Source organism: Halichoerus grypus, chromosome 5 (assembly GCF_964656455.1).
Source record: "Halichoerus grypus chromosome 5, mHalGry1.hap1.1, whole genome shotgun sequence".
In the NCBI taxonomy this organism is placed as follows: Eukaryota; Metazoa; Chordata; class Mammalia; order Carnivora; family Phocidae; genus Halichoerus; species Halichoerus grypus.
In genome coordinates, this window is record NC_135716.1 from 114,484,067 (window position 1) to 114,509,961 (window position 25,895).

Consider the following 25,895-nt stretch of genomic DNA (forward strand, 5'->3'; position numbering starts at 1 on the left):
TGTTTTCCATATCCACCTGAAGTGGAGTTTTGTCAAACTGAACTGGGAATGGGGAGAGAGTGTGTCCTGGCTCAAGTGCCATAGACTCTCAGCTTTTCTCACCAGAGTTGTAGGAGATCTTCCTGAATAAATGTTCCATTATTTGATGTGTGACTTTAGGACAACTTGCAGATATTTTTTTATTTTTTATTTTTTTAGAGAGAACACATGAGTGCATTCATGAACGCACAAGTGGGGGGTGGGGCAGAGGGAGAATCTCAAGCAGTCTCCATGCTCAGTGCAGCGCCCAATGCAGGGCTCCATCTCAGGACTGCAAGATCATGACTTGAGCCAAAACCAAGAATCAGACACTTAACTCACTGAGACACCCAGGCATCCCACAGATATTTTAAGTAGTTCAAATTATTTGACAGAAGAATGTTTCTGAAAAAAAAAAAATAAGTTAAATGATTTTAAAGTAGCTTTAATAATGATGAAGCTAAATGTTAAAAAAGGATGGGAAGAGTTTGAATAAAATCATTTTTTAAGTATGAGTAAGAAACAATATATTTGTATCACAAATACATGTGATATGGAATTTTAAATGTGTGTAATGAAATTAACAAATAACTGCTTTACATAGGTATTTTGCTCTTTTTTTCTGTACTTCAAAAAGTTTATATATTCAAATTGGCAAAAGTTTCTCTCATAGTTGAGGTCATTTTATATTTAGTCACATAATAGCCATTGAACTTCTACTCTGTGCCAAGCCCTATTGCAGGTGCTGTGAATACATGAGTTACCTGCTTTTATGAACTTGAATTTCAGGCGGTCATAAGGGAAAAAAAATCAAGGTTATGTGATGGGAGATTGGCAAAGGGCTCACAGGAGACCAGTAGAATAGGAGGGGACCAATCTTGCCAAGATTAAGGATACGAAAGTTTCAGATCTTCAAAATTGCTGCACCCGGACCGTTAAGGCAGGAAGTAACTGGGTGTTACCAACAACGGAAAGACCCAGAGAAATCATACTTTTCAAAACAAATTGAAATGCTACTTACTCAGAGACATTTGGAAAGATAATGCAAAAAGGGACAAGAAAAGAAAGCGTCCAGTTCTATTTGTTAAATTTCTCACACTGGCTTCTAGGTGTAGAGAAATATCTGGGATCAGCAGAGAACCTGGTAAACCTCTCCCTTTCTCCTCATTCCTTTCAGAAACAATGTGGAGGAGGAGGAAAAAGCAGAGTTCAAAGGTAAAAATAGTTTAAAATTTGATTCCCACACTTGTGACTTGCATAGTGAATATGGATAGGCATATTATTTACCCTCCCTCAAGCCTCCTTGTTTTCAGGGTAAGATGAAGACAATGTCACTTATTTAATCAGGAATGAGTTAGACAAGTAACACCCATAGAAAAAAATCAAGAGATAAAGCTGTTACTTCTATTGCTATTCACTCAGAAAACCTAGAAAGTAGCTGAACAAGAGGGCTTGGGGACAAGGATGATTCAGTTCAGATTACTTACAGTGCTGTGATTTGGGTTAAGACATTCAACTTTTCAGTGTCTCAGTTTCTATAAAATCATGGGGCAATGTTTAGCATGAGATATAAGTTATGAAACCTCCGTAAAGCAGTCCGCATAGAGCCTAGAGCACGTGTGCAATATATGGAGACCCTTCCTAACTACCCACTGGGGATTAGTGCCAGATGCTGTGTGTTTGTGAGTGTGTGAGGCATGTCCTTTTCCTCACTTACTGTATGTATAAGTGAGAAGCCAGGTCCACTGTAAGTGTGTTCACTACTTAAGGAATAGACCTAAAAATTAACATGATTGCTTCCTCATTCTGGGTTTCTCAAACTGAACCCCAACTCTGAGATCCATTTCACTATATTTAAATATCTGATAGACATTTGTTTAAATCAGCAAATATTCTCTAAGATCTCTTGCAAAGAAATGTGAAGTTTCTGGTCGAGAAATTGTGTTAAGCCCATCTACCCTCCCACTGGATTAGCTTGCAGAAATTCCTTTTGTGGTCATTGGGCTTATTGCTTTGTGTTCAGTGCTTTCATTTTCATGTTACTATAAAGTCTGTTACAGTGGTTGCTTCATTTCTGTTTTGTCTTTAAAGGAAATCTGGAAAGTCCAATGACATTGGACAGGTGAAATAAAAGATCCACGATCCAGTGAAAGACAGAGAAATAACAGAAAACACTCCACCTAACAGAGGAGGAAAAAAAGAGGTAAGAACTCCACTTTCTCATCAAAGCAGCTTTCCCTTCAGCTTAAAGAAGCTCTGCTCTGGGAAACGGAGCTCATGATAAGGTTGGGGCAGGAATGGGAAGGGATTTATAAGGGTCTGTTTTCTTAAGGAATGACCAGCATCAGGACAGGCTGCAGGTAAGCCTGCTGTGGGACACCAGGTCAGATGATGAGATACTGCTGTTTCCAGGTGGTAGCATGTTCCTACCTGTTCTGCACTGTGTTTGGGCAGAATTAGGCACCAGCAGACATGGGCCTAAATGAAGTTTGACATGCATTAGGATTGTCTTTCTCTTTGCTGACTGTGTTGACTGGGGACACAATTAAATTGCCATTGTCTTTGATGGAACTTGCTCAGTACCCATCTGACTGCAGCTAAGAAACTGAAAGGCAACTGAAATATGTTATATTCATGAGAAGGAAAGAGTAGTAAATGAGGTGCAGTGTAAACAGCCACTGACACTGTTAAAGACAGAGAAAGAAAAAACTGAAACCCGGAGTGAAAGATGAAGATTTATGAAAACACCATACTTTTTAATCACATACTTGAACTTTGTTTCAAAGTGTATTTCTTCCTGTAGAAATAGTCCACGTTCAGTAGATCCAATTTCTTAGTGCCAACTTATTCCTTACCCCTTACAAGTAGAATCTGCAGCCCTATTTTACTAAAAAGTTTCCTCTTTAAAGAATCTACTGTGGTGCATCACTAAAGGCAACATCTTTGTTTGCCTTGACCTCTCTGTGCTCTCAAGCAGTTCCAATCTTGCCTTCTGGAAACTCCTGCCCTGAATTCCATGGCTTGGCATGAGCTTTATTCATCACCCCTTGTCTGACAGCACTCTCTCCTTTTCAGTTTCTCTTCCTCCCTTCCCCTCATCTCTCATTCCTCTCCCCCTCCCCTTCCCCTTCTCTTCCTGCTTCTCCTTCTCTACAAAATGGAAGAGCAAAACAAAACAGAAAACTTAGAAGTGTATGGCTGAAAATACAAATATTTTCTTTGCACAACTTCCCCTCTGCCTCTCCTGATCTGCCTCCTGATTTTTTTTTTTTTTTTTTAGTTTCAGGTGTACAATATAATGATTCAACAATTCTGTACGTTACTCAGTGCTCATCACAATAAGCAAACCCTTAATTCCCTTCACATATTTCACCCAAACCCCCACCCACCTCGCCTCTAGCAACCTCCAGTTTGTTCTCTATATTTAAGAGTCTGTTTAATCTCAGGAGACAAACTGAGGGTTGCTGGAGTGGTGGGGGTGGGAGGGATGGGGTGGCTGGGTGATAGACACTGGGGAGGGTATGTGCTACGGTGAGCGCTGTGAATTGTGTAAGACTGTTGAATCACAGACCTGTACCTCTGAAAGAAATAATACATTATATGTTAAAAAAAAAAAAAAGAAGAAGAAGATAGCAGGAAGGGAAAAATGAAGGGGGGGAATCGGAGGGGGAGACAAACCATGAGACTATGGACTCTGAGAAACAAACCGAGGGTTCTAGAGGGGAGGGGGATGGGGGGATAGGTTAGCCCGGTGATGGGTATTAAAGAGGGCATGTACTGGATGGACCACTGGGTGTTATATGCAAACAATGAATCATGGAACACTACATCAAAAACTAATGATGTAATGTATGGTGATTAACATAATAAAAAAAAACTTATTGTGAAACATAAAAAATAAAATAAGATAAAATGTGGAATTAAAAAAAAGAGTCTGGGGGCGCCTGGGTGGTTCAGTCGTTAAGCATCTGCCTTCGGCTCAGGTCATGATCCCAGGGTCCTGGGATTGAGCCCCGCATCAGGCTCCCTGCTCAGCGGGAAGCCTGCTTCTCCCTCCCCCACTCCCCCTGCTTGTGTTCCCTCTCTCTCTGTCAAATAAATAAAATCTTTAAAAAAAAAAAAAAGAGTCTGTTTTTGGTTTGTTTTTCTCTTTTTTGCTTTGTTTATTTGCTTTGTTTCTTAAATTAATCCCACATATGAGTGAAATCATATAGTATTTGTCTTTCTCTAACTGATTTATTTCACTTAGTAATACTCTCTAGATCCACGCATGTTGTTGGAAATGGCAAGCTCTTATTCTTTTTATGGCTGAGTAGTATTCCATCATATTAAAGGCATAATGTATATTATATATAGTAATATATATAATATATATAATAAAGGCAATTATTACATATATATGTGTGTGTGTATATATATATATATATATATATATATATATATATATATATATATACCACTTCCTCTTTATCCACTTTATCTACTCATCTACAGATGGACACTTGGGTTGCTTCCATATCTTGGCTATTGGAAAATATGCTGCAGTAAATATGAGACTGCATGTATCTTTTTGAAATAGTGGTTTTGTTTTCTTTGGGTAAATACCCAGTAGCGGAATTACTGGATCATATGGTAGTTCTATTTTTAATTTTTGAGGAACCTCCATACTGTTTTCCACAGTGGCTATACCAGTTTGCATTCCCACCAACAGTGCACCAGGAATCCTTTTCTCTACATCCTCACCAACACTTGTTTCTTGAGTTTTTTATTTTAGCCATTCTGACAGGTATAAGGTGATATCTCATTGTAGTTTTGATTTGCATTTCCCTGATGATGAGTGATGTTGATGAGCATCTTTTCATGTGTCTGTTGGCCATCTGTATGTCTTCTTTGGAAAAATGTCTGTTCATGTCTTCTGCCCATTTTTAATGGGATTATTGGTTTTTTGGTGTTGAATTATATAAGTTTTTTATATATTTTGGATACTAACTCCTTATCAGATATGTCATTTGCAAATATCTTCTCCAATTCAGTAGGTTATCTTTTTGTTTTGTTGATGGTTTCCTTCACTGTGCAAAAGCTTCTTATTTTGATGCAGTCCCAATAGTTTATTTTTGCTTTTGTTTCACTTGCCTCTGGAGAAAAATGTTTCTACGGCTGAGGGCAAAGAAATTACTGCCTATGTTTTCTCCTAGGAATTTTGTGGTTTCACATCTCACATTTAGGTCTTTAATCCATTTGAGTTTATTTTTGTGTATGGTATAAGAAAATGGTCCAGTCTCATTCTTTTGCATGTACTGTCCTGTTTTCCCAACACCACTTGTAGAAGAAACTTTTTCCCATTGCATATTCTTTTTCTTTTAAATATGTATTTATTTATTTTAGAGAGAAAGAGAGAGAGTGCATGAGCGGGGGGAAGGGCGGAGGGAGAGGCAGAAAGAGAATCCCAAGTAGGCTCCATGCTGGGCATGCAAGGCTCAATCCCACGACCCCAAGATCACAACCTGAGCCAAAATCAAGAGCTGGACACTCAACTGACTGAGTCACCCAGGCACCCCTCCCATTGCATATTCTTGCCTCCTTTGTTGTAGATCAATTGACCATAAAAGCATGACTTTATTTCTGGACTCTCTATTCTGTCCTATTGATCTATGTGGTCCTTTTTGTGCCAGTACCATACTGTTTTGATTACTACAGCTTTATAGTATATCTTGAAATCCAAGATTCTGATACCTCCAGTTTTGTTCTTCTTTTTCAAAATTGCCTTGGCACGATGGACTCTGAAAAACAAACTGAGGGTTCTAGAGGGGAGGGGGGTGGGACAATGGGTTAGCCTGGTGATGGGTATTAAAGAGGGCACGTTCTGCATGGAGCACTGGGTGTTATGCACAAACAATGAATCATGGAACACTACGTCTAAAACTAATGATGTAATGTATGGTGATTAACATAACAATAAAAAATTGGAAAAAAAATTGAAAAATTCAAAATTGCCTTGGCAATTTGTAGTTCCATACACATTTTAGGATTATTTGTTCTAGTTCTGTGAAAAATGCTGTTGGTGTTTTGATAGAAGCTAATGAAGCTTAAGTTTAAAGGCCCCTTGCTTACTTAAGCCCACACTAAGGCTTGGAAGGGTCTCTAGTCATGTGTCTCACATGGTCATATGTTTTTATAAAATTTGCAAAAGTAAGTTATATTGGTTCCACTTTTGGAACAGCAGTGTGAGAAGCTCTGTGGGCCATCATTCCAGCAAAATAAGCGTAACTGTGGGGGAAAAATACTTAAAATCTCTGGGAACTATTCAAAGGATATACATGAAATGATGTATGAAAGTCTTTATTCATAGTAAGAATTAATGAATAAGTAAATCAACATTGAATTTTTTACATATAACCAAGATGTAAAATAAATCTCTCTAAATTCTATTCTATTTTCCATTTAAAGTTTACTCTAAATTTTTAAATGCAAATCCAAAAAGAAAGTTTTCCATGGTGAATTAAATGGAACGATTTTGTTTATGAGAGAGGCTGAATGTTCCTAAAATACTGTCATGCCAATATTTTTTGAGTGGACCACTTTGACAATACTTCTGTAACTTTCTAAAATGATACAGATATTACCCTCATCTATCTCAATGCTGACACCAAACTTTTGGCCATTTTGGGGAAAGTGAGGACTCTAGCTTCTAAATGTAAAATAACCTGGTGAAATATCTGATCCACTTAGACTGGAAATTTTATTTCATCTCATCTCTTCCCTTGCAGACCAGGGAACACTCTGAACATGGCCTCAGAGATCCACATGCCAGCCCCAGTGTGCCTCATTGAGAATAATGGAGGGCAGCTGGTGGCTAATCAGGAAGCTTTGGAGATCCTGGCAGCCATTAAGAATCCTCTTGTGGTGGTGGCTATTGTGGGCCTCTATCGCACAGGCAAATCCTACCTAATGAACAAGCTGGCTGGAAAGAACAAGGGTGAGTGGCACCAACAAAGCTCTGCCAAGTCCTTTCTGTCCATCCACACTGCCAACATGGAGCACGGTGATGCAAGAAAGTTAGAGATGCAAGAGAATACTGAAAGTTATCTTTCAACCCACAGTTATGCTCTTATCTTCACTATGGTCTGAAAAAGACAGTTCATCTCTCTTTCCACTTTGCCTTAGTTTCCCCTTTATGCTTTTAAAGCATAAATTGTTCCTTTTAAAGCATAAATTGTTCCTTTCCTAGAAAGACTAATAATGCAGTAATACAAATAATTAGTGTACAAAATAATAAACTATCAGACATTTACTAAAATGTTCATGCAGTAAAAGCAAGTTTCCACTGATTATTAAGTGGAATGTTTAAGTCTGTATTGGCTTTTTTTTTACTGTTGTAAAATATACATAACATAAAATTTGCCATTGTAACCATTTTTAAGTGTACATGCAGTTCTGTGGCATTAAGTAAATTCACACTATTATGCAACCATCACCACCATCCATCACCATAACTTTTTCATCTTCCCCAACAGAAACTCTGTACCCATTAAACAATAACTCCCCAGCCCTTGGCAGTCACCATTCTATATTCTGTCTCTATGAATTTGACTGCTCTAGGAAATCTTATTTAAGAGGAATCAAACAGGGGCGCCTGGGTGGCTCAGTTGGTTAAGCGGCTGCCTTCGGCTCAGGTCATGATTCCAGGGTCCTGGGATAGAGCCCCATGTCGGGCTCCCTGCTCAGCTGGGAGTTTGCTTCTCCCTCTGCCTCTGCCTCTTCCCCTGCTTGTGCTCTCTCTCTGTCAAATAAAGAAATAAAATCTTAAAAAAAAAAAGAGGAATCAGACATTATTTGTCCTTTTGTGATTTGCTTATTTCACTTAGCATAATGTCTTCAAAATTCATCAATGTTGTACCATGTGTCAGAATTCTCCCTTTTTATGGCTGAACAACTCTATGTGCATATCAATTTGTTTATCCATTCATCTGTTGAAGGGCCCTTGGGTTGCTTCCACCTTTTGGCTATTATGAATAATGCCGCTAAAAACATGAGGGTACAAATATCTGTTCAAGTACCTATTTTCACTTTTTTGGGGGTATAGACCCAGAAATGGAATTGCTCAATCATATGGTAATTCTATGTTTAGTTTTTAAAGAAATCATCATATTGTTTTCCAAAGTAACTGCACCATTTTACATTCCCACCAGAAAAACCCAAGGTTTCTAATATCCCCACATCCTCCCCAATACTTAAGACTTTCTGTTTTTTTGATGGTGGCCATCCTAATGAGTGTGAAATAGTATCTCATTGTGGTTTTGATTTGTTATTTCCCTAATGACTAGTGATGTTGAGCATCTTTTCATTTGTTTATTGGTCATTTGTATATTTTCTTTGGAGAAATGTCTATTCAAGTCCTGTGCTCATTTTTAAAAAACTTTTTTTATCAGTTTCAGAGGTAGAATTTAGTGATTCATCAGTTGCATATAATACCCAGTGCTCATTACATCATGTGTCCTCCTTAGTGCCCATCACCCATTTCTCTTTTGCCCCCCACCACCTCCCCTCCAGCAACCCTCAGTTTGTTTCCTTGAGTTCAGCATCTCTTATGATTATTCATGACCAAGTGGGATTTATTCCTGGGCTTTGCTCATTCTTTAATCAGGTTATTTTTTGTGTTGCATTGTAGGATTTCTAGATCCATCTGCTATTAAAACTCCACCCCCTATTATCTCCATTCCCCCTCGCAGGCTTTTCTCTGGGTGCCACAGTACAGTCTCATACCAAAGGAATCTGGATGTGGTGTGTGCCTCATCCCAAGAAGCCAAATCACACCTTAGTTCTCCTGGACACTGAGGGCCTGGGAGATGTAGAGAAGGTAAGGATTAAGGATTCAATTTTGGAATTAGACCCTCATCCCTGAATATTCTCTACAGTATTTATTTTTTTAAATAAGAGCTTTCACTTAAATGTATGTTTTTTTCATATCTGTTTATGTGCCCTGAGACCAAGTTTAGCAATCAGGGGTCAGGAAAATATTCATAAGGCAGAATCCTAGAAGATCATAGTGGTGAGTAGGTAGTATTCTAATTATTAACAATAGGCTGCATGCCAAGCCAGTTAACCCAGATACATAAAAGTAGTACAAATAAAAGCAATGTCATGAGTTCAATCCTGCAGAGAACTTTAGTTAAGAATTTAGGTTCTGGAGTGCTTAGATGGTTCAGTCAGTTAAGCGTCTGCCTTCAGCTCAGGTCATGATCCCGGGGTCCTGGGATAAAGTCCTGCAACGGGCTCCCTGCTCAGTAGCAAGTCTGCTTCTCCCTCTTCCTCTCCCTTTGTGCTCTTTCTCACTCTCAGTCTCTCCCAAATAAATAAATAAAATCCTAAAAAGAAAAAGATTTTAGGTTCTGAAGTCCCATACCCTTGTGTTTAAATATAAGCCCTGACACTAACTCAGAGGCCTTGGCTAATTATTTGACCTCTTTTAACCTCAGCTTTCTAAATCTGTAAAACAGATGTAATAGATATATAATTGCCTCATAGTATTGTTTTGAATAAGGTAAGTAATGGAAAATGTTAGGTGTATAATAATTGCTCAGTAAAGTAGCTACACATATTATTACTCTTATATAAGTCAATTTTGCTGTAAAAAGGAAGAGAAATCTTTAAACTTAAATTATATTTAAGGCCTTAGAATGCCCACCAACCTTGATTATTGGTTTTGGAATTATCTGCCAATGATCATAAAAGGACCTAGTGAGAATCAATGTAAACTAAAAATACTAATTATAAAATGATCCAAAATTCAAGTCCCACTAACACATTTGTTTGGATTTGGTTTTCTCATATAGGTCATTATTCTAATTAAATGAGCATCTTTTTACTGCTGCTGATCTGGAAAGTTCCAAGAGAATGAAACATAATCTCAGCCCAAATGTGTTCTGATTTCCAGGGTAACAACCAGAATGACTCCTGGATCTTTGCCCTAGCAATACTCCTGAGCAGCACCTTTGTGTACAATAGCATGGGGACCATCAACCAGCAGGCCATGGACCAACTGCAGTATCCTTTTTGTTGTTCAAAATAGCATCAAAGTAAGAGGGGAGACCTATATTTAAAAACCAGCTGCTTGGCAGTGAATCCTGGTGAATCAAGCACAAAAAGAGAAAACTTAAATAATTCAAGGGTAAGGGAACGATCCTATGTACCCACTGAAGAATTGACACTTGGGTTAAAAACAAAGGTGAAATGAAGGTTTTAAATATATGGAACTAATATGGGGTGGAGGACACTGTTCTTTTATGCCAATTTTCCTCAGTTTGCTACTCAGCTATGTGACAGAGCTGTCAGATCGAATCAGGGCAAAATCCTCCCCTGATGCCGATGGGATTGAAGATTCGGCTGACTTTGTGAGCTTCTTTCCAGATTTTGTGTGGACACTGAGGGATTTTTCCTTAGATTTGGAAGCAAATGGACTACCCATCACAGCAGATGAGTACCTAGAGAATTCACTCAAGCTTAAAAAAGGTAAAAGGAAGGGACTTAGAAATAAATGGAGATAACAAAACACAAGAAACTATAGTTTTAGTGTTCCATTTACAGTTTTCTTACATTTATAGTTTTCTACTTATTCTTAGCTAGCTATAACTAAGAATTAATGCTTGTTTGATATATGAATTAATAAATTTGATTTTAAATTATATTCTCCTCTCTTCTAAGAATAATTTCCTTTTCTTTCATCTTTTCCTGTGCTATTATTAGTTTGATTTTATTTCCCTGCTTTGGGCTTGCTATTAGCTAACGAATATGGAATAGAATAGACATTGATTGGAAGAAAAGAGATGAAAGCATGAACAGTGCTCTAGTCCAAGGGTTGGCAAATGATGGCCCACAGTTCAAATGATGGCCAATCCAGCACACCAGCTGTCTTTGTACATAAGGTTTTATTGGAATAATGCTATACCCATTCATTTATAGATTGTTTATGGCTGCTTTCACGCTGCAACAGCAGAACTGCGTCCTTGGAAAAGAGACCCCCTGGCTTGCAAAGCCTAAAATATTTACTGTTTGGCTCTTCACAGAAAAAGTTTGCAAGACCCTATATTTGGGACATTCCTTTTTTATCTTCCTGCAGGTACCACTCAAAGTGATCAAAATTTTAATCTGCCCCGTCTCTGTATCCGGAAGTTCTTCCCAAAGAAGAAATGCTTTATCTTTGATCGACCTACTCACCGGAAGAAGCTAGGCCAGCTTGAGACATTGCATGATAATGAGCTGGATGCTGAATTTGTGCAACAAGCTGCAGTCTTCTGTTCCTACGTCTTTAGCAATTCCAAAATTAAAACTCTTTCAGGAGGCATCAAAGTCAATGGACCTCGTGAGTCCTCTTCCCAGTCTTTTTCTTTAATTGTTAAGACTAAAGGAGGGTAGAATTATATCCACACAGTTTCAGATTTGAAAAATGCAAATCCTACTGCTATTACCATTTAAATTCTAGATGGCACCAACATTTCTAATAGATTTTACTAGCCAAATTCTCTTGGGTGAGAAAAGATAGGAGAGGCCAAAGGAAAGAAAGCTCTATTTCTTAAAATTGCCCTAGTTAATTGGACTTGCACTGCCCAATATGGTAGCCACTATACAAGTGTGGCTATTTAAATTTAAGTGTAAGTTAATTAAAATTAAAGAAAATTTAAAATTCCAATTACACAGCTATATTTCAAGGCCCATACCTATATGGGGTTGGTAGCTGGACAACATACTGCACAATACACATAGAACACTTCCAACATCACAGAAAGTTCTCTTGGACAACACTATGCTAGAATAAACAAAACTGAGAACTCTTTTTGATTTATTCTACAATATTGATCAAATGTTTACCACAGACCAGGGCTGCTAATAGAGACATACATGAGAGAGCTATGGTTCCTGTCCTAATGGTGCTTGGGGGTAAAGTAGATGCAAGCACTCAATAAACATAGGCCCATGCTATCTGTAACAGAGATTCTTGACCTTTGATGTATATACATATCACCTGGGCATCTTGCCAGAGAGGAGGGTCTAATTAAGTTGATCTGGGGCAAAGGCTGAGAATCTGCATATCTAGCAAGCTGCCAGGTGATCCTGAGGACACTGATGCTGTGAGGCAAATGGTTAGTAATAAACATGATCAGAATTACACAGAATAGAATGTTTCCTCATCCCACCTACAATAAGCATCCTTATTTGTTCTCAATTTATAGGTCTAAAGAACCTGGTGCTGACCTATGTCAATGCCATCAGCAGTGGGGATCTGCCCTGCATGGAGAATGCTGTCCTGGCCTTGGCCCAGATCGAGAATGCAGCTGCAGTGCAAAAGGCCATTGCTCACTATGACCAGGAGATGAGCCAGAGGGTGCAGCTGCCCACTGAAACCCTCCAAGAGCTGCTGGACCTGCACAGGGCCTGTGAGAAAGAGGCCATCGAACTCTTCATGAGCAGTTCCTTCAGAGATGTAGACCATTTATTTCAAAAGGGCTTAGCGGTAATTTGTTCTCAAGTTTATATGGATTAGGGCCTTGGAAAGCCAAGTACTACCAGAAAATGAAATGAGCATTTATTTTGAGAGAGGGAATTCCTACTAGACTTTAAAATGGTGATAACCACTATTTGTTATTATCATAAAAAGAAGAACAAAGTTTATTTTGATCTTCCTCAAAATTTAACTAAATGCATATAAGTAACAATCAGAGTTTCTAATCAAATGCCCACTGTTATCAGACTGATTTGATATCCTAGTCAAAAGCAAAGAAAATTGTAGTCCTGATTACCATATGCAGGCTGATATTGAGCCACATTTATTCCATATGTAATCACTGGTCCAATTTGACAAGCAGAAATCTATCTCTTAAAGGTGTAACAAAAAAAAGTTAGCACTCTGCTCTGAACTTCACCTCCAAGGAAAAAGGGCCTTTAGTAATAAAGTCAGGAGCAAGAGGAAGGACATGGTCCTGTTGAGGTGCCTATAACTTTTTCTAGGGTCACAGACTTATTTTTGAGAAGACTTTTCAGAATCTCCAAGGTCAAACTAACATCTTTTCCCTGTTATTCTTTTTACTTCTTATTTTTAAATTAAAGGCCCAACTAGAAAAAAAGCGAGATGACTTTTGTAAACAGAATCTGCAAGCATCAACAGATCTTTGCTCAGATTTACTTAAGGATATTTTCAGTCCTCTAGAAGAAGCTGTGAAGCTTGGGGTTTATTCTAAACCAGGAGGGTATCATCTCTTCATCCAGAAGATGCAAGAGCTAAAGAGAAACTACCTTCAGAAACCTAGGAAGGGGATACAGGTAACCAGGATTTATCTGCTGATTCTGGAAAGCTGCTGACATGCCTCCTTGGAAGACCAGCATAACCAAGTGTAATCTCACACATTGCAAGAACAACAGCATTCATGCTTTCATTTGATAAACGTGTATAGGGAGCCTATCATACCAGATATGCCCTCTGTGCTCATCCAAAACAGTGCACTCAATTAATAATTGAGTTATTAATTGGATTTTCAGATTAACCACCAAGTTGTTATTGTAATTCACTATTATAGCTGGATCTTTATGCTGTCAGGGACAGAAACCCAGTGATGGTCACTTAAACAAAAATGGTAATTCATCATTTTAGGCTACATATTCTTCCTCCACCTTTCCTTTGATCTGCTTTCTCCATGGTGGCTTCCTTTTTCAGCGACTCACCCCACAGGGGACCACAGCAACAACAACTCCAAAATTAGAGCCCTTAGTCTAAAAGAACAAAGAATCTCTTTTTCCCAGTGTCTCTATCAGTCTCCTATAAAGGATTCTGCTTAGTAGGGTGCCATGATTGGCCAGCCTGGAGCAAGTGCCCATACCTGTGGCAAGGAATCTTGACCACCAGGCACACCAGGGCCAAGAGGAACAAATCCTAGAGGAAAAGATGGTGGGAAGACAATCAGGAACAAGCGTTTCTAGCCATTTCCTATAACTAACCCTGTGTTCTCCGGGTCCTAAGGCTGAAGAGGTTCTTCAGGAATACTTGAAGTCCAAGGAGTCTGTGACTGATGCCATTCTACAGACAGACCAGACTCTCACAGAAAAGGAAAAGGAGATTGAAGGTGAGGAGCCAGTCAAGAGACTAGATAGCCTCACGCGCTCTCGAAGTTTAAATAATTTGGCTGGGTAAGCCTGCGATCCTTACACTAGGGCAAAAAGAACAAAGATGCCCCTTACTTGCCGAAGTCATTTCTAAGTAGGGCATATACAGTGAGCAGCAACAAGGACAGGCAAGCGTGCAGGGAAGAAAGGGACAACATGCTTACTCACATACATTTTTCTTCTTCTTTTTCCTCCTCACAGTGGAACGTGTGAAAGCTGAATCTGCACAGTCTGCAGCAAAAATAGTGGAAGAAATGCAAATAAAGAATCAGCAGATGATGGAACAGAAAGAAAGGAGCTATCAGGAACATGTGAGACAATTAACTGAGAAGATGGAGAAGGATAGAGTCCAGTTGCTGGAAGAACAAGAGAGAACTCTAGCTTTAAAACTTCAGGTATTTAATTGCATTACCTTGAGATTTCTCTTTGTCTCTTTTCTCTCCACTGTCCCTGATCATATCTTAGTGTGGCAGTGAGAACATAATGCCTAGAAGAAGGACCTTGCTTGCCACTTGTACTTTGCAGTTTCTGTCTGCCTTCCTGACCTGGCTCCTGCCTCTGTCTGGTTGTTAAAAGATTTTATTTGCAGTTAGGTCACATCCAGTCCTTTATCTGTACATCCTCCAATCAGTGGCTGTTATCTGCTAGGCATCCAGAAAAATCACTTATTTGTATCTCTTGCTTAATACTATATGAAGCATTGGGTTGCCTGGGTGGTTCAGTGGGTTAAGCGTCCGCCTTCAGCTCAGGTCATGATCCCAGGGTGTGGGATCGAGTCCCACATTGGGCTCCTTGCTCAGTGGGAAGCCTGCTTCTCCCTCTGCCTGCAGCTCCCCCTGCTTGTGCTTGCTCTCTGTCTCTCTCTGATAAATAAATAAATAAATAAATAAATAAATAAATAAATAAATAAATCTTTAAAAAAATACTATATGAAGTAAGAACTGCTATGCCTCTATTACTTAGGAAAAGAAACAGAAGTTCAGAAAAGTTCCAATAACTTTTATAGGGTCACACATCTTGGTAAGATATCTGAACTGTCTTCACCCCTTGGTGGAAATGTAATCACAGAGCTAGGATGCCCAAGAGAAATTAATGAAAATTAAGTGTAGAGAAAATGTCAAAAAGAAATTAAATATTTAAAAAAATCTATGAATGTGGAAACTAGATATAAATGAGAGATTAACTTAGTGCTACACTTTACTCAGTCTCCATTTTTCCCTTTTTTAGGAACAGGCCCGTCTCCTAAGGGAAGGATTCCAAAATGAGAGCAAACGACTTCATAATGAGATACAAAATCTCCAGAAGAACATGGAAAAGCCAAGGAAAATATGCCTCATAAGCTGAAGACCTAAAGAATAGAGCTTTTCTGGTCACTCTTACCCAAGGCATAACTTAAGTAATTTTTGAATTTGTAAAAATATCATTACATTTGAGGGGCGCCTGGGTGGCTCAGTCGTTAAGCGTCTGCCTTCGGCTCAGGTCATGATCCCAGGGTCCTGGGATCAAGCCCCACATCAGGCTCCCTGCTCGGCGGGAGGCCTGCTTCTCCCTCTTCCACTCCCTCTGCTTGTATTCCCTCTCTCGCTGTGTCTCTCTGTCAAATAAATAAATAAATAAATCTTTAAAAAAAAAAAATATCATTACATTTGAAAGTAATCAGGTCTTGCATTTTTATAACACTAGAAATTTGCAAAGACATGCAGTATTATAATTAAAATCATGTCCATCTTCCTACAAAATATTGTAAGTTGTGTAACAAAGTTCAGTTTTACCTCTCTAACAACACAGAAGGTATCTGAGCAGTACCATCCAAGAGCAGTTTATTTCTCTGGGTGACCATTAGCTGACAAAAGGATACTGAGCCAAATCTTAGGTAAAACTTTAAGAACATAGTTGGGCATCAGTTTGGCCAAGTGTTCAATGGGTTTCAGTGTCAGGGACAACCATCCTAGCTTTTTAGTGAAGACTATGCAGTTTTCTATTGTATCCCGACTGCACAGTCTGAGCAGTTAAGTGATCACTAGGCCCTAGGAATGGACAACCCTCCTTGATGGATTCCAAGCTGAAGCAAACCACCTTAGATAGAGATCTAGAATCTCTACAGAATTTTCATACGAAGATGGAAGAAACCATTAGCATGAGTAGGGGTTGGGTCACAAACAAATGGGCTAAAAAACGAAACTCTCCTTTCTTGCTCGATTTACCCGGATTATAACTTTAATGAGACACTTTAGAATTTTAGATAATTGCCACTGGGCTGAACATGGTTAACATGATGGCAATTATGCATTGTGTATTTATAACAATGTATGATTCACAAAGATGGACCTTAAATGATGACAGATAATGTATTAGAAACTGAACCAAATTATTAGATCGTTTATAATCCTATAAATTAGGCAATATTTTCCCAATTCTTAACAGTCTATACTTGAAAGTTTACTGATTTTCCCCAAAGAAATTATAGTTTGTTTTTTATATTTTTTGACCAACAAAATAATGCTTTTGGTATTACTTAGTATATATAGGCTTTATCCTAATTTTCTAAAATCCTAGGTAATGGTTGTTTCTTAAAAATGATTAAAAATTATTTTCAAGCTGAAAATAAAATGTGCTTCACTGGGCTTTTTATTTCTGATGGGTTTTTTTTTTTCAGTTTTCACCAAAAAATAAGGCTTTACTCTTCATAGCAATGTTGGCTAACTTTTCTGCAAAAGACCAGATGATAATTATTCATGGCACTGTGGGCCCTACAGTTTCTGTATCAACTGCTCAACTCTGCCATGTAGTGTGAAAACAGTCATAAACAATAGGTAAATGCATGGCCATGGCTGTGTTCCAGTAAACCTTTATTTTAAAAAATAGGTGGCACCCACAAGCCATAGTTTCCAGATTATTGCTCTATTAAACCATTGGTCAAATACTATGTATCTGCCTTATGTTGCTTACATTTCTAAGGGAACGTGCATTAAATTGTATGTTAGGATCTTGAAAATATTACACAATGTTTCAATATATTACAAGTTGAGAGAAATATAGGGAAGCAGCTAAATGCCATTAAATCCACATTAATGAGCCTGCTTTTTCTGATTGCATGGGGACATATTATTCCATTAAACCTCCTTGCGTCCCATCAAACGGTGAATGCCTCTTTCCACAGTTGAGAACATGCTACTAAGCAGTATTTCTTCACTTGCCTGCAACTTCATAGGAGACCAGGTGAGATGCACAGCATGGGTGTAAGTATACACACAGACCCATGGTGCTTATGTAGATATGCTTTATATTTTTCTTTTCCAAGCTGCATTGCAACAAAGGAGTAAATAAAATACATTTTTATAGACTAAAGAAACTTCATGGTAAAGAAACACTTATCCTTTCTTTTATTAATGTGGTGTATCATGTTGATTGATTTGGGAATATTAAACCAGCCCTGCAGCCCAGTAATAAATCCCACTTGATCGTGGTGAATAATTCTCTTAATGTACTGTTGGATTCGATTTGCTAGTATTTTATTGAAAATTTTTGCATCCGTGTTCATCAGGGATATTGGCCTGTAATTTTCTGTTTTAGTGGGGTCTTGTCTGGTTTTGGAATCAAAGTAATGCTGGCTTCATAGAATGAATTTGGAAGTTTTCCTTCCATCTATTTTTTTGAACAGTTTGAGAAGAAAAGGTATTAACTCTTCTTTAAATGTCTGGTAGAATTCCCCTGGGAAGCCATCTGGCCCAGGACTTTTGTTTATCAGGATATTTTTGACTACTGATTCAATTTCTTTGCTGATTATGGGTCTGTTCAAATATTCTATTTCTTCCTGTTTCAGTTTTGGTAGTTTACAAGTTTCTGGGAATTTTGTGTACCTTCTCTCAATCCCATAGATCCATGCAGGCAGCTGAGAGTTCCTACCCCTTTTCTTTGCTCTTAGTAGCCCCAAGGCAAAGTTGCCTCAGTGCTCTTGAATGAGTTGAGATAGAAGTAGATCTTTTGGGCAGCATCCTGAAAAGTGAGGCTAATGTCAGATAGTTGCTTTACTCATTTTTTGCCCCTGAGGGAAAAATTGTGAGCTGAGGGGATTTCTTTAGATGCTGAGCTGTTCCAACTTGTGGGAGGGACCGACACCGGTAAAGTGAAATAGCATTCTTTTATTGGTGTTTTCGTTGAGGGATGAGGGCTAGGACTTCCTCTTCCATTATCTTGCAGATTTCACTTCAGATTTTTTTTTTTTTTTAACTACAAATGTAATTTCTTTAGAAGTTCTAGGACAATTCAGGTCATCTATTTCACCTTGGATCGGTTTTAGTAGTATGTGTTTTTTGTGAAATTGGTCCATTTTATCTAATTTGTTGAAAATATGCATGTAGAGTGGTAACAGTGTTGATTTTTAGTTTATCTATAAATCCATCAAATATTTAAAAGATTTCTTAAATCTTTATGTTTGCATTCATTTTTCATTGAATATCTTAATTGGCCTAATTGATTTTTTTTTGCAATAAAACAAATGTTTAATTCAGAATAAGAGATAAGAAATAACTCTTCGATAAAATATATAAAATTATACAAGACACCCTTTCAAAGGGATAAAAGTATACTGGGTGGTGGTGGGGGGAAAGATTGAAAGATAAAGTACCAGGGAGCTAAATGGGCTGTTTGACAACACCATTTTTAGCAAGTCAAAACACAGCTTTACCCTCTGCCAACATGTTAAAAAGTATATAAATTTTTCTAATAAGTTTGGCACATACAATAGGTACACAGAGAAAGCATGATTTTTTTTCTTTCTGAATCTATTCATTGCTCAAGAATATTTAGCATATAGGTAATGGTCACAATATATTTATTTTTTTTAAACGGAGAATTAACTACACTCCCCGCCCCCCAATCACCTTTGCAATGTGTGAGGACTGACTTTTGCCTTAATTTGAGTTAAGCAACAGCCTTGAGAGGAATTAGGAAGTACTTCCATGTCCCACCTTACCCCAAGGCATTCTTAGTATTCTTCTCAACCCCCATTCACTGATCTTAAAAAAAAAAAAAGTTAAAACTTTAACAATCTGTAACAATGTGGACAGAGGGAAAAATACAGGGCCAAATATGGTAGGACCTAATGAGTTTTTTAATGCATGTAAAAATGCAAAAACACGATGTGTCCTCATCACTTTGAGGAATCTGTCATACCTACTTCCTAAGCATCATGCTTAATTCTAACTTTGTTCTCCATAAGCAAAAGTTAATCATCCCATCAAAATCACCAGATGTCAGCAATTTTACCTAATAATTGGTCTCTCCTATAAGAAAATACAAATGGACTTAAGCAGTCTCTTTTAAGAAGGTGATATATAGAAAAAAGTATACATATGTGCATATACATTTTGCCTTTCAAAATCTGAATTTTTATGTCTGCTGTATAAAAATGTCATTATATATATTATATTATATTTATATATATATATATATATATATAAATGAATCATCAGAGCCAATCTTTGTGAAAGGAGAAGGGGGCATCTAGAAGATCACAAGAAAATGGGGCTTGGTGCCTCCGGCCTAAAGAACAAATTCGAACTATGTCTGTAGCCCTGTGGGCCTAGTTGCTTAGGTTGGTGCATGCAAGGTTTGCAGAGCAGAAGTACCGGCTTGGTACTGCCTTCTTGGAGAGGGAGGGGGGACCCATTTAAATAAACGTCCATCATGGTGTCTATGGAGCTGGTCTTCCTTAGGTTAGATGGTAAATGCCATATCCGACTGGAGTCGCATAGAGTCCCATGGGCAGAATGGGAAGCACAGGTCTATGGAAAGGGTAGGACGTTCCGTATATGGATGCTGCTTGCAGGAGCGAGTTGATGGGAAAAGGGAGGCTGAAGCCAGAGGACAGCATAGGTTTTGCAGCCATTTTCAGCTTTTCTAGTTCTGCCTCCTGCAGTCTTTTCGCCTTGGCCCTTCGGTTCTGAAACCAGATTTTGACCTGGGTCTCTGTGAGGTTCAGAGAGCTGGAGAACTCCGCACTCTCTACAGTGGAGAGGTACTGTTTCCGGCGGAACTTGTGCTCCAGAGCGAGGAGCTGGGACGTGTGTAAGGGGTTTGTGGCTTCCGATTGGTCCTGTGCTTCCGCAGGGTGCAGGTGGTGGGGCTCGTGTGTCTTGGCGGCGGCAAGTATCTGCTGTGTTCCTGCATGCACGCGGCCCGTCTTGTGAGTTTTCCGACTTGACCAAGGCGGCCTGGAAGGGCTTGACCAGCGGCCCAGGGCAGGGTGGCCCCAGCGCTGGCGCTTTCGGCTGGCTGGCAGTGGGGACGCCTCCTTGGGCGGCTTCTTGTCCGACGTGAGCGCTGAAGGGCAGGCTGGAGACCTTGACGCGGCGCTCCTCCGCTCCCCCAGGCCCTGGGCCCGGCCCACCATGGCCCAGCCCTCCTCATCAGACGAAAACAAGTCCTTGCCTTTGGACGGAGGAGCCATGACTTCTCTGCCCTACGGAGCGCGCAACTCCCTGCCCAAATGATTTTTGATCTGTGGAGGACAGCTTTCACTGAGGGAGCTCTGCTATTTTGTCTGGATCTCAGTGTTCTGTGTGTTCCCTTTCTCTAAATCAGGGCATCTTATATATCCTTTCACTAAACCTACAGAGGGGAAAGTAACATCCTGACATTTAAACAAGAGAAAATATACTTCTCTAGGTTAAAAAGAATTTTGCCACAAGAACACCATGAGGGTCAGCAAATACAGGTCCTAACATGTGGTAGCTTTGGCAGACTGAAAGCTTATAGCCTTGAATTACCTTTTTCTTGTTACTGTATCACCCAATGACTCATCTCAGATCCACTATATCAGAAAGTCAAGGGAAGGGTAGGGGCCAGGAATCTTTATATTTAGGAAATTGGTTTTAATTCACAGCTGGATTGAGGACCACTGGTGAAAGCAACATGCCTCCCCGGAGAGAGAGCTTTATTTTGTTCCTGGACATAGTATAGAAAAAGCCTAAACCAGACATCAGATGATTTGAAATCTGGTAAAGACTCATGCTACCAAGCTAGGGAGGAAGTTATGTAATTTTGCTTAGTTTTCAATGTTCTTATTTTTAAATGGTTTTTAAGAGACCCCTATTTGGTTTTGAAGGCATAAGGATAAGTGTTGCGGAAAAATAAAAATCAGACCGGCGAGAGACCAAGTGACACTCAGAGAAGTAGGAGAACTTGGATTTATTTTATGCCTGCGGACCCAGATGAGCTCATGCTCAAAGTTCTGGGCCCCAGGCAACGGGGTTATAGGGCTTTTATAGGGTACTGCAGGCAGTCAGGTTAAAGGGCTATGCTGACTGCTGGTAGGTGGCTTTAAACTGGGGGAGTGGGGGCTTCTTTAGGCGGGAACAGTAGAGCAGGGAGCCTGTGGTGGGAAGCCTGTTTACAGAAGCAGAAATGGCTGGTTATCTCTTGCTCCCAGTAGGGCTTCTGGTTATCTCTAGCTTATTGTTAGTAACTTTCCATTTTCTGGGGCCTCCTGGCCTGGGCCTGCTCTGGGTAATTTGCCAATAGATGCAAAAAAAGCATTTGACAAAATACAGCATCCTTTCTTGCTTAAAAAACAAAACACACACACACAAAAACCTCAATAAAGTAGGGATATTTGGAACATACCCCAACATCATAAAGGCCATATATGAAAGACCCACAGCTAACATCATCCCTCAATGGGGAAAAACTGAGAGCCTTTCCCCTGTGGTCTGGAACAAGACAAGGATGTCCACTCTCACCATTACTATTTAACATAGTACCGGAAGTCTTAGCCTCAGCAATTAGACAACAAAAAGAAATAAAAGGTACCCAAATCAGCAAGGAAGAAGTCAAACTTTCACTATTTGCAGATGACATGATACTTTATGTAGAAAACCTGAAAGACTCCACCAAAAAATTTTTAGAACTAATTCATGAATTCAGCGAAGTTTCAGGATATAAAACCAATATGCAGAAAGCTGTTGCATTTCTATGCACCAATAATGAAGCAGCAGAAAAAGAAATCAAGGAATCCATCCATTTGCAATTGCACCAAAACTGATAAGACACCTAGGAATAAACCTAACCAAAGAGGTAAAAGATCTGTACTCTGAAAACTATAGAACGCTTATGAAAGAAATTGAAGAGGATACAAAGAAATGAAAAAGCATTCCATGCTAATGGATTGGAAGAACAAACATTGTTAAAATGTCTATACTACCCAAAGCAATCTATACATTTAATGCAATCCCTATCAAAATATCACCAGCATTTTTCACAGAGCTAGAACAAACAATACTAAGATTTGTATGGAACCACAAAAGACTCTGAATAGCCAAAGCAATTCTGAAAAAGAAAAACAAAACTGGAGGCATCACTATTCCAGATTTCAAGCTCTATTACAAAGCTGTGATCATCAAGACAGTATGGTACTGGCACACAAACAGACACATAGATCAACGGAACAGAATAGAGAGCCCAGAAATGGACCCCCAACTATATAGTCACCTATTCTTTGACAAAGCAAGAAAGAATATCCAATGGAAAAAAAAAAAAAAAGACAGTCTCTTCAACAAATGGCATTGGGAAGACTGGACAGCAACATGCGGAAGAATGAAACTGGATCACTTTTTTACACAATACACAAAATAAATTCCAAATGGATGAGAGACCTAAATGTGAGACAGGAAACCATCAAAATTCTAGAGGAGAATACAGGCAGAAACCTCTTTGACCTTGTCCATAACAACTTCTTTCTAGACACCTAGCCAGAGGAAAGGGAAACAAAAGCAAAAATGAACCATTGGGACTTCATCAAGATAAAAAGTTTCTGCACAGTGAAGGAAACAATCAACAAAACTAAAAGGTAGCTTACTAAATGGGAGAAGATATTTGCAAATGACATATCTGATAAAGGGTTGTTATCCAAAATCTATGAAGAATGCAATACGCCAAAACCAAATAATCCAGTTAAGAAATGGGCAAAAGACATGAACAGATATTTCTCCAAAGAAGACATACAAATGGCCAATAGACACATGAAAAAGTGCTCAACATCACTCATCATCAGGGGAATACAAATCAAAACCATGATGAGATATCACCTCACACCTGTCAGGATGGCTAAAATTAACAACACAAGAAACAACAGGTGTTGGTGAGGATGCAGAGAAAGGGAACCCTCTTGCACTGCTGGTGGGAATGCAAACTGGTGTAGCCACTCTGGAAAACAGTATGGCAGTTTCTCAAAAAGTTAAAAATAGAACTACCTTATGATCCAGCAATTGCACTACTAGGTATTTACTCAAAGGATACAAAAATACAGATTCGAAGGGGTACATGCACCCCAGTGTTTATAGCAGCATTATCAACAATAGCCAAACTATGGAGAGTGCCCAAATGTCCATCAATGATGAATGGATAAAGAAGATGTGGGATATAGATAGATAGATAAATGATAGATAGATAGATAGATGATATAGATATATGTATAGATATATATTGGATATATATATATTGGATTGGATTCAAATATATATTGGAATATTACTCAGCCATCAAAAAGAATGAAATGCCATTTGCAACAACATGGATGGAGCTAGAATATATTATGGTAAGTGAAATAGATCAGTCAGAGAAAGACAAATACCATATGATTTCACTCATATGTGGAATTTAAGAAAGAAAACAGATGAACATATGGAAAGGGGGAAAAGAAAAAAAGGAGAGAGGGAAATAAACCATGAGACTCTTAATGATAGACAACAAACTGAGGGTTGATAGAGGGAGGTGAGTGGGGGATGGGCTAGATGGGTGATGGGCATTAAGGAAGACACTTGCTGCGATAAGTACTGGGTGTTGTATGTAAGTGATGAATCACTGAATTCTACTCCAGGAACCAATATTGTACTATATGTTAATTAAATAAATTTAAATTAAAATAAAAAGAGAGAAAGAGAGAATGTAAACAATTGTGAGAGTTAGAGGAAGAGAGAGAAGTAGAGCTTGCACCCAGTGCCATTCCAGTACATCCTGGCATTTTAGTATATTGTCATAGAGAAAAATAGAGCAGGCAGCTCTCAACAGCTGACATGGCTCTGTGGGATAGGGAGAAAACACACAATCCAGAATCTTCTCCTCAGAAGCAAGGGAGAAAAAATGGAGCTTGAATGGAACAACTTAGCATTTCAGTACTCTGACCTAGAAAAAAGTGGCAGGAGGTTTATCGTGGCCTGCATTGCTCTTTGAGATTGGAAAAAGGTCCACAACCCTGAGACTTCTCCCCTGGAAGAGAGGGAAAAGACGAGTAGTTTTCCAGTATGCTGCCCTATCAGTGCTACTGCTCTAGTGAAAGTGAAAGCAAGCTTATAGAAGCCAACATGGCTCTGTAAAATTGAAAGAAGATGTACAGGCCTGAAATCTCTTTTCCAGAAGGGAGGGAGAGGACTGGGAAGTGCATGACCACAGAAAACATTTGACAGGCCTCCAGAATCTCCAGCTGGGTTGACTGGTGAATGTCTTTTCCTGACAAAACCAGCCTGTAAGACTGGAAGAGGTGAATGCTTCATCAGATGCACAGATACAAATGCAAATTTATAAGGTACATGAGAGTCAGGGGAATATGATGCAACCAAATGAACAGAATAAATCTTTGATAACCAACCCTAAAGAAATGGAAAACTATACATTGCCTGACAAAGCATTCAAAATAATCTTCTTGGGGAGCCTGGGTGGTTCAGTCATTAAGCGTCTGCCTTCGGCTCAGGTCATGATCCCGGGGTCCTGGGATCAAGCCCTGCATTGGGCTCCCTGCTCGGCGGGAAGCCTGCTTCTCCCTCTCCCACTCCCCCTGCTTGTGTTCCCTCTCTCGCTGTGTCTCTCTCTGTCATATAAATAAATAAAATCTTTAGAAAAAAAATCTTGTTAGCCTGGTGATGGATATTAAAGAGGGCACGTATTGAATGGAGCACTGGATGTTATACGCAAACAATGAATCATGGAACACTACATCAAAAACTAATGATGTAATGTATGGTGATTAACATAACATAATAAAATAAAATTTTAAAAAAATCTTAAAGCTCCGTGAACTACAAAAGAACACAGACAAATTAAAAAAAATCAAGAAACCAATACATGAACAGAATGAGAATGTCAAGAAAGGAATAGAAACCATAAAAATAATCAAACAGAAAATCTGGAGTTGAAGAATACAGTAGCAACTGATCCAAAAACTTCAATACAGTGCTTCAACAGCAGACTCAATTATTCAGTAGAAAGAATCAATGGCCTTTTCATGGGAATGAAAGGAATAGCATAGGAAATAATAGTTGATGGCATTTTAACAGCATTGTATGGTGACAGATGGTAGTTACACTTGTAGTGAGCACAGTATAATGCATACATTTGTTGAATCACTATGTTGTACACCTGAAACTAAGGTAACATTGGTGTCAACTATCCATCCATCCATACATACATACATAAATACTGTCAGGAGGTTGCCATTCAAAGAAGTTATGAGTGACATTTTACATAAAGTGAAAAACTAATGGCTCAATTTATCTGTGTTAAAATTTTGACTTTTGTGCTCACTTTGGCAGCACATCTACTAAAAATTAGAATGAAAATTTTGACTTTCATATTCTACACTTGTTTTTAAGAACTGGCATGGTTGTCCTTAATTTGCTTTGCCAAATTGAAATATTTTTTTCTCTGCCCAGCTGTTTTACATAAACAGCATA

At 38.8% G+C, this 25,895-nt stretch overlaps 1 protein-coding gene and 1 pseudogene across 2 annotated transcripts; one reads left to right on the forward strand and one right to left on the reverse strand.

Moving 5' to 3' along the window:
• The first annotated feature begins 1,057 nt into the window (after positions 1-1,057).
• LOC118540325 (guanylate-binding protein 1-like) lies at positions 1,058-16,581 on the forward strand. Of its 2 annotated transcripts, none has more exons than XM_078072781.1 (12): positions 1,058-1,233; positions 2,110-2,221; positions 6,786-6,994; positions 8,748-8,875; positions 9,953-10,062; positions 10,331-10,527; positions 11,135-11,377; positions 12,246-12,526; positions 13,120-13,332; positions 14,027-14,129; positions 14,371-14,564; positions 15,397-16,581. In XM_078072781.1, exons 3-12 carry the CDS (start codon positions 6,805-6,807, stop codon positions 15,511-15,513), a joined length of 1,776 nt encoding a protein of 591 aa, XP_077928907.1. In that variant the 5' UTR covers positions 1,058-1,233; positions 2,110-2,221; positions 6,786-6,804; the 3' UTR covers positions 15,514-16,581. The 2 variants fall into 2 exon arrangements, with proteins under 2 accessions (XP_077928907.1, XP_077928908.1); XM_078072782.1 differs by lacking the exon at positions 1,058-1,233 and adding an exon at positions 1,743-1,765.
• A 3,301-nt stretch (positions 16,582-19,882) lies between these two features.
• LOC118540324 (homeobox protein MSX-2 pseudogene) lies at positions 19,883-20,620 on the reverse strand (annotated as a pseudogene).
• Positions 20,621-25,895: the final 5,275 nt, after the last annotated feature.

Bases quoted from the DNA above. Each gene is read 5' to 3' on its own strand.
- LOC118540325 (XM_078072781.1), top strand. From the start codon at position 6,805: ATGGCCTCAGAGATCCACATGCCAGCCCCAGTGTGCCTCATTGAGAAT. The intron at 10,528-11,134 runs GTAAAAGGAAGG...ATCTTCCTGCAG, and splicing joins TTCACTCAAGCTTAAAAAAG to GTACCACTCAAAGTGATCAA. The intron at 11,378-12,245 runs GTGAGTCCTCTT...CTCAATTTATAG, and splicing joins CATCAAAGTCAATGGACCTC to GTCTAAAGAACCTGGTGCTG.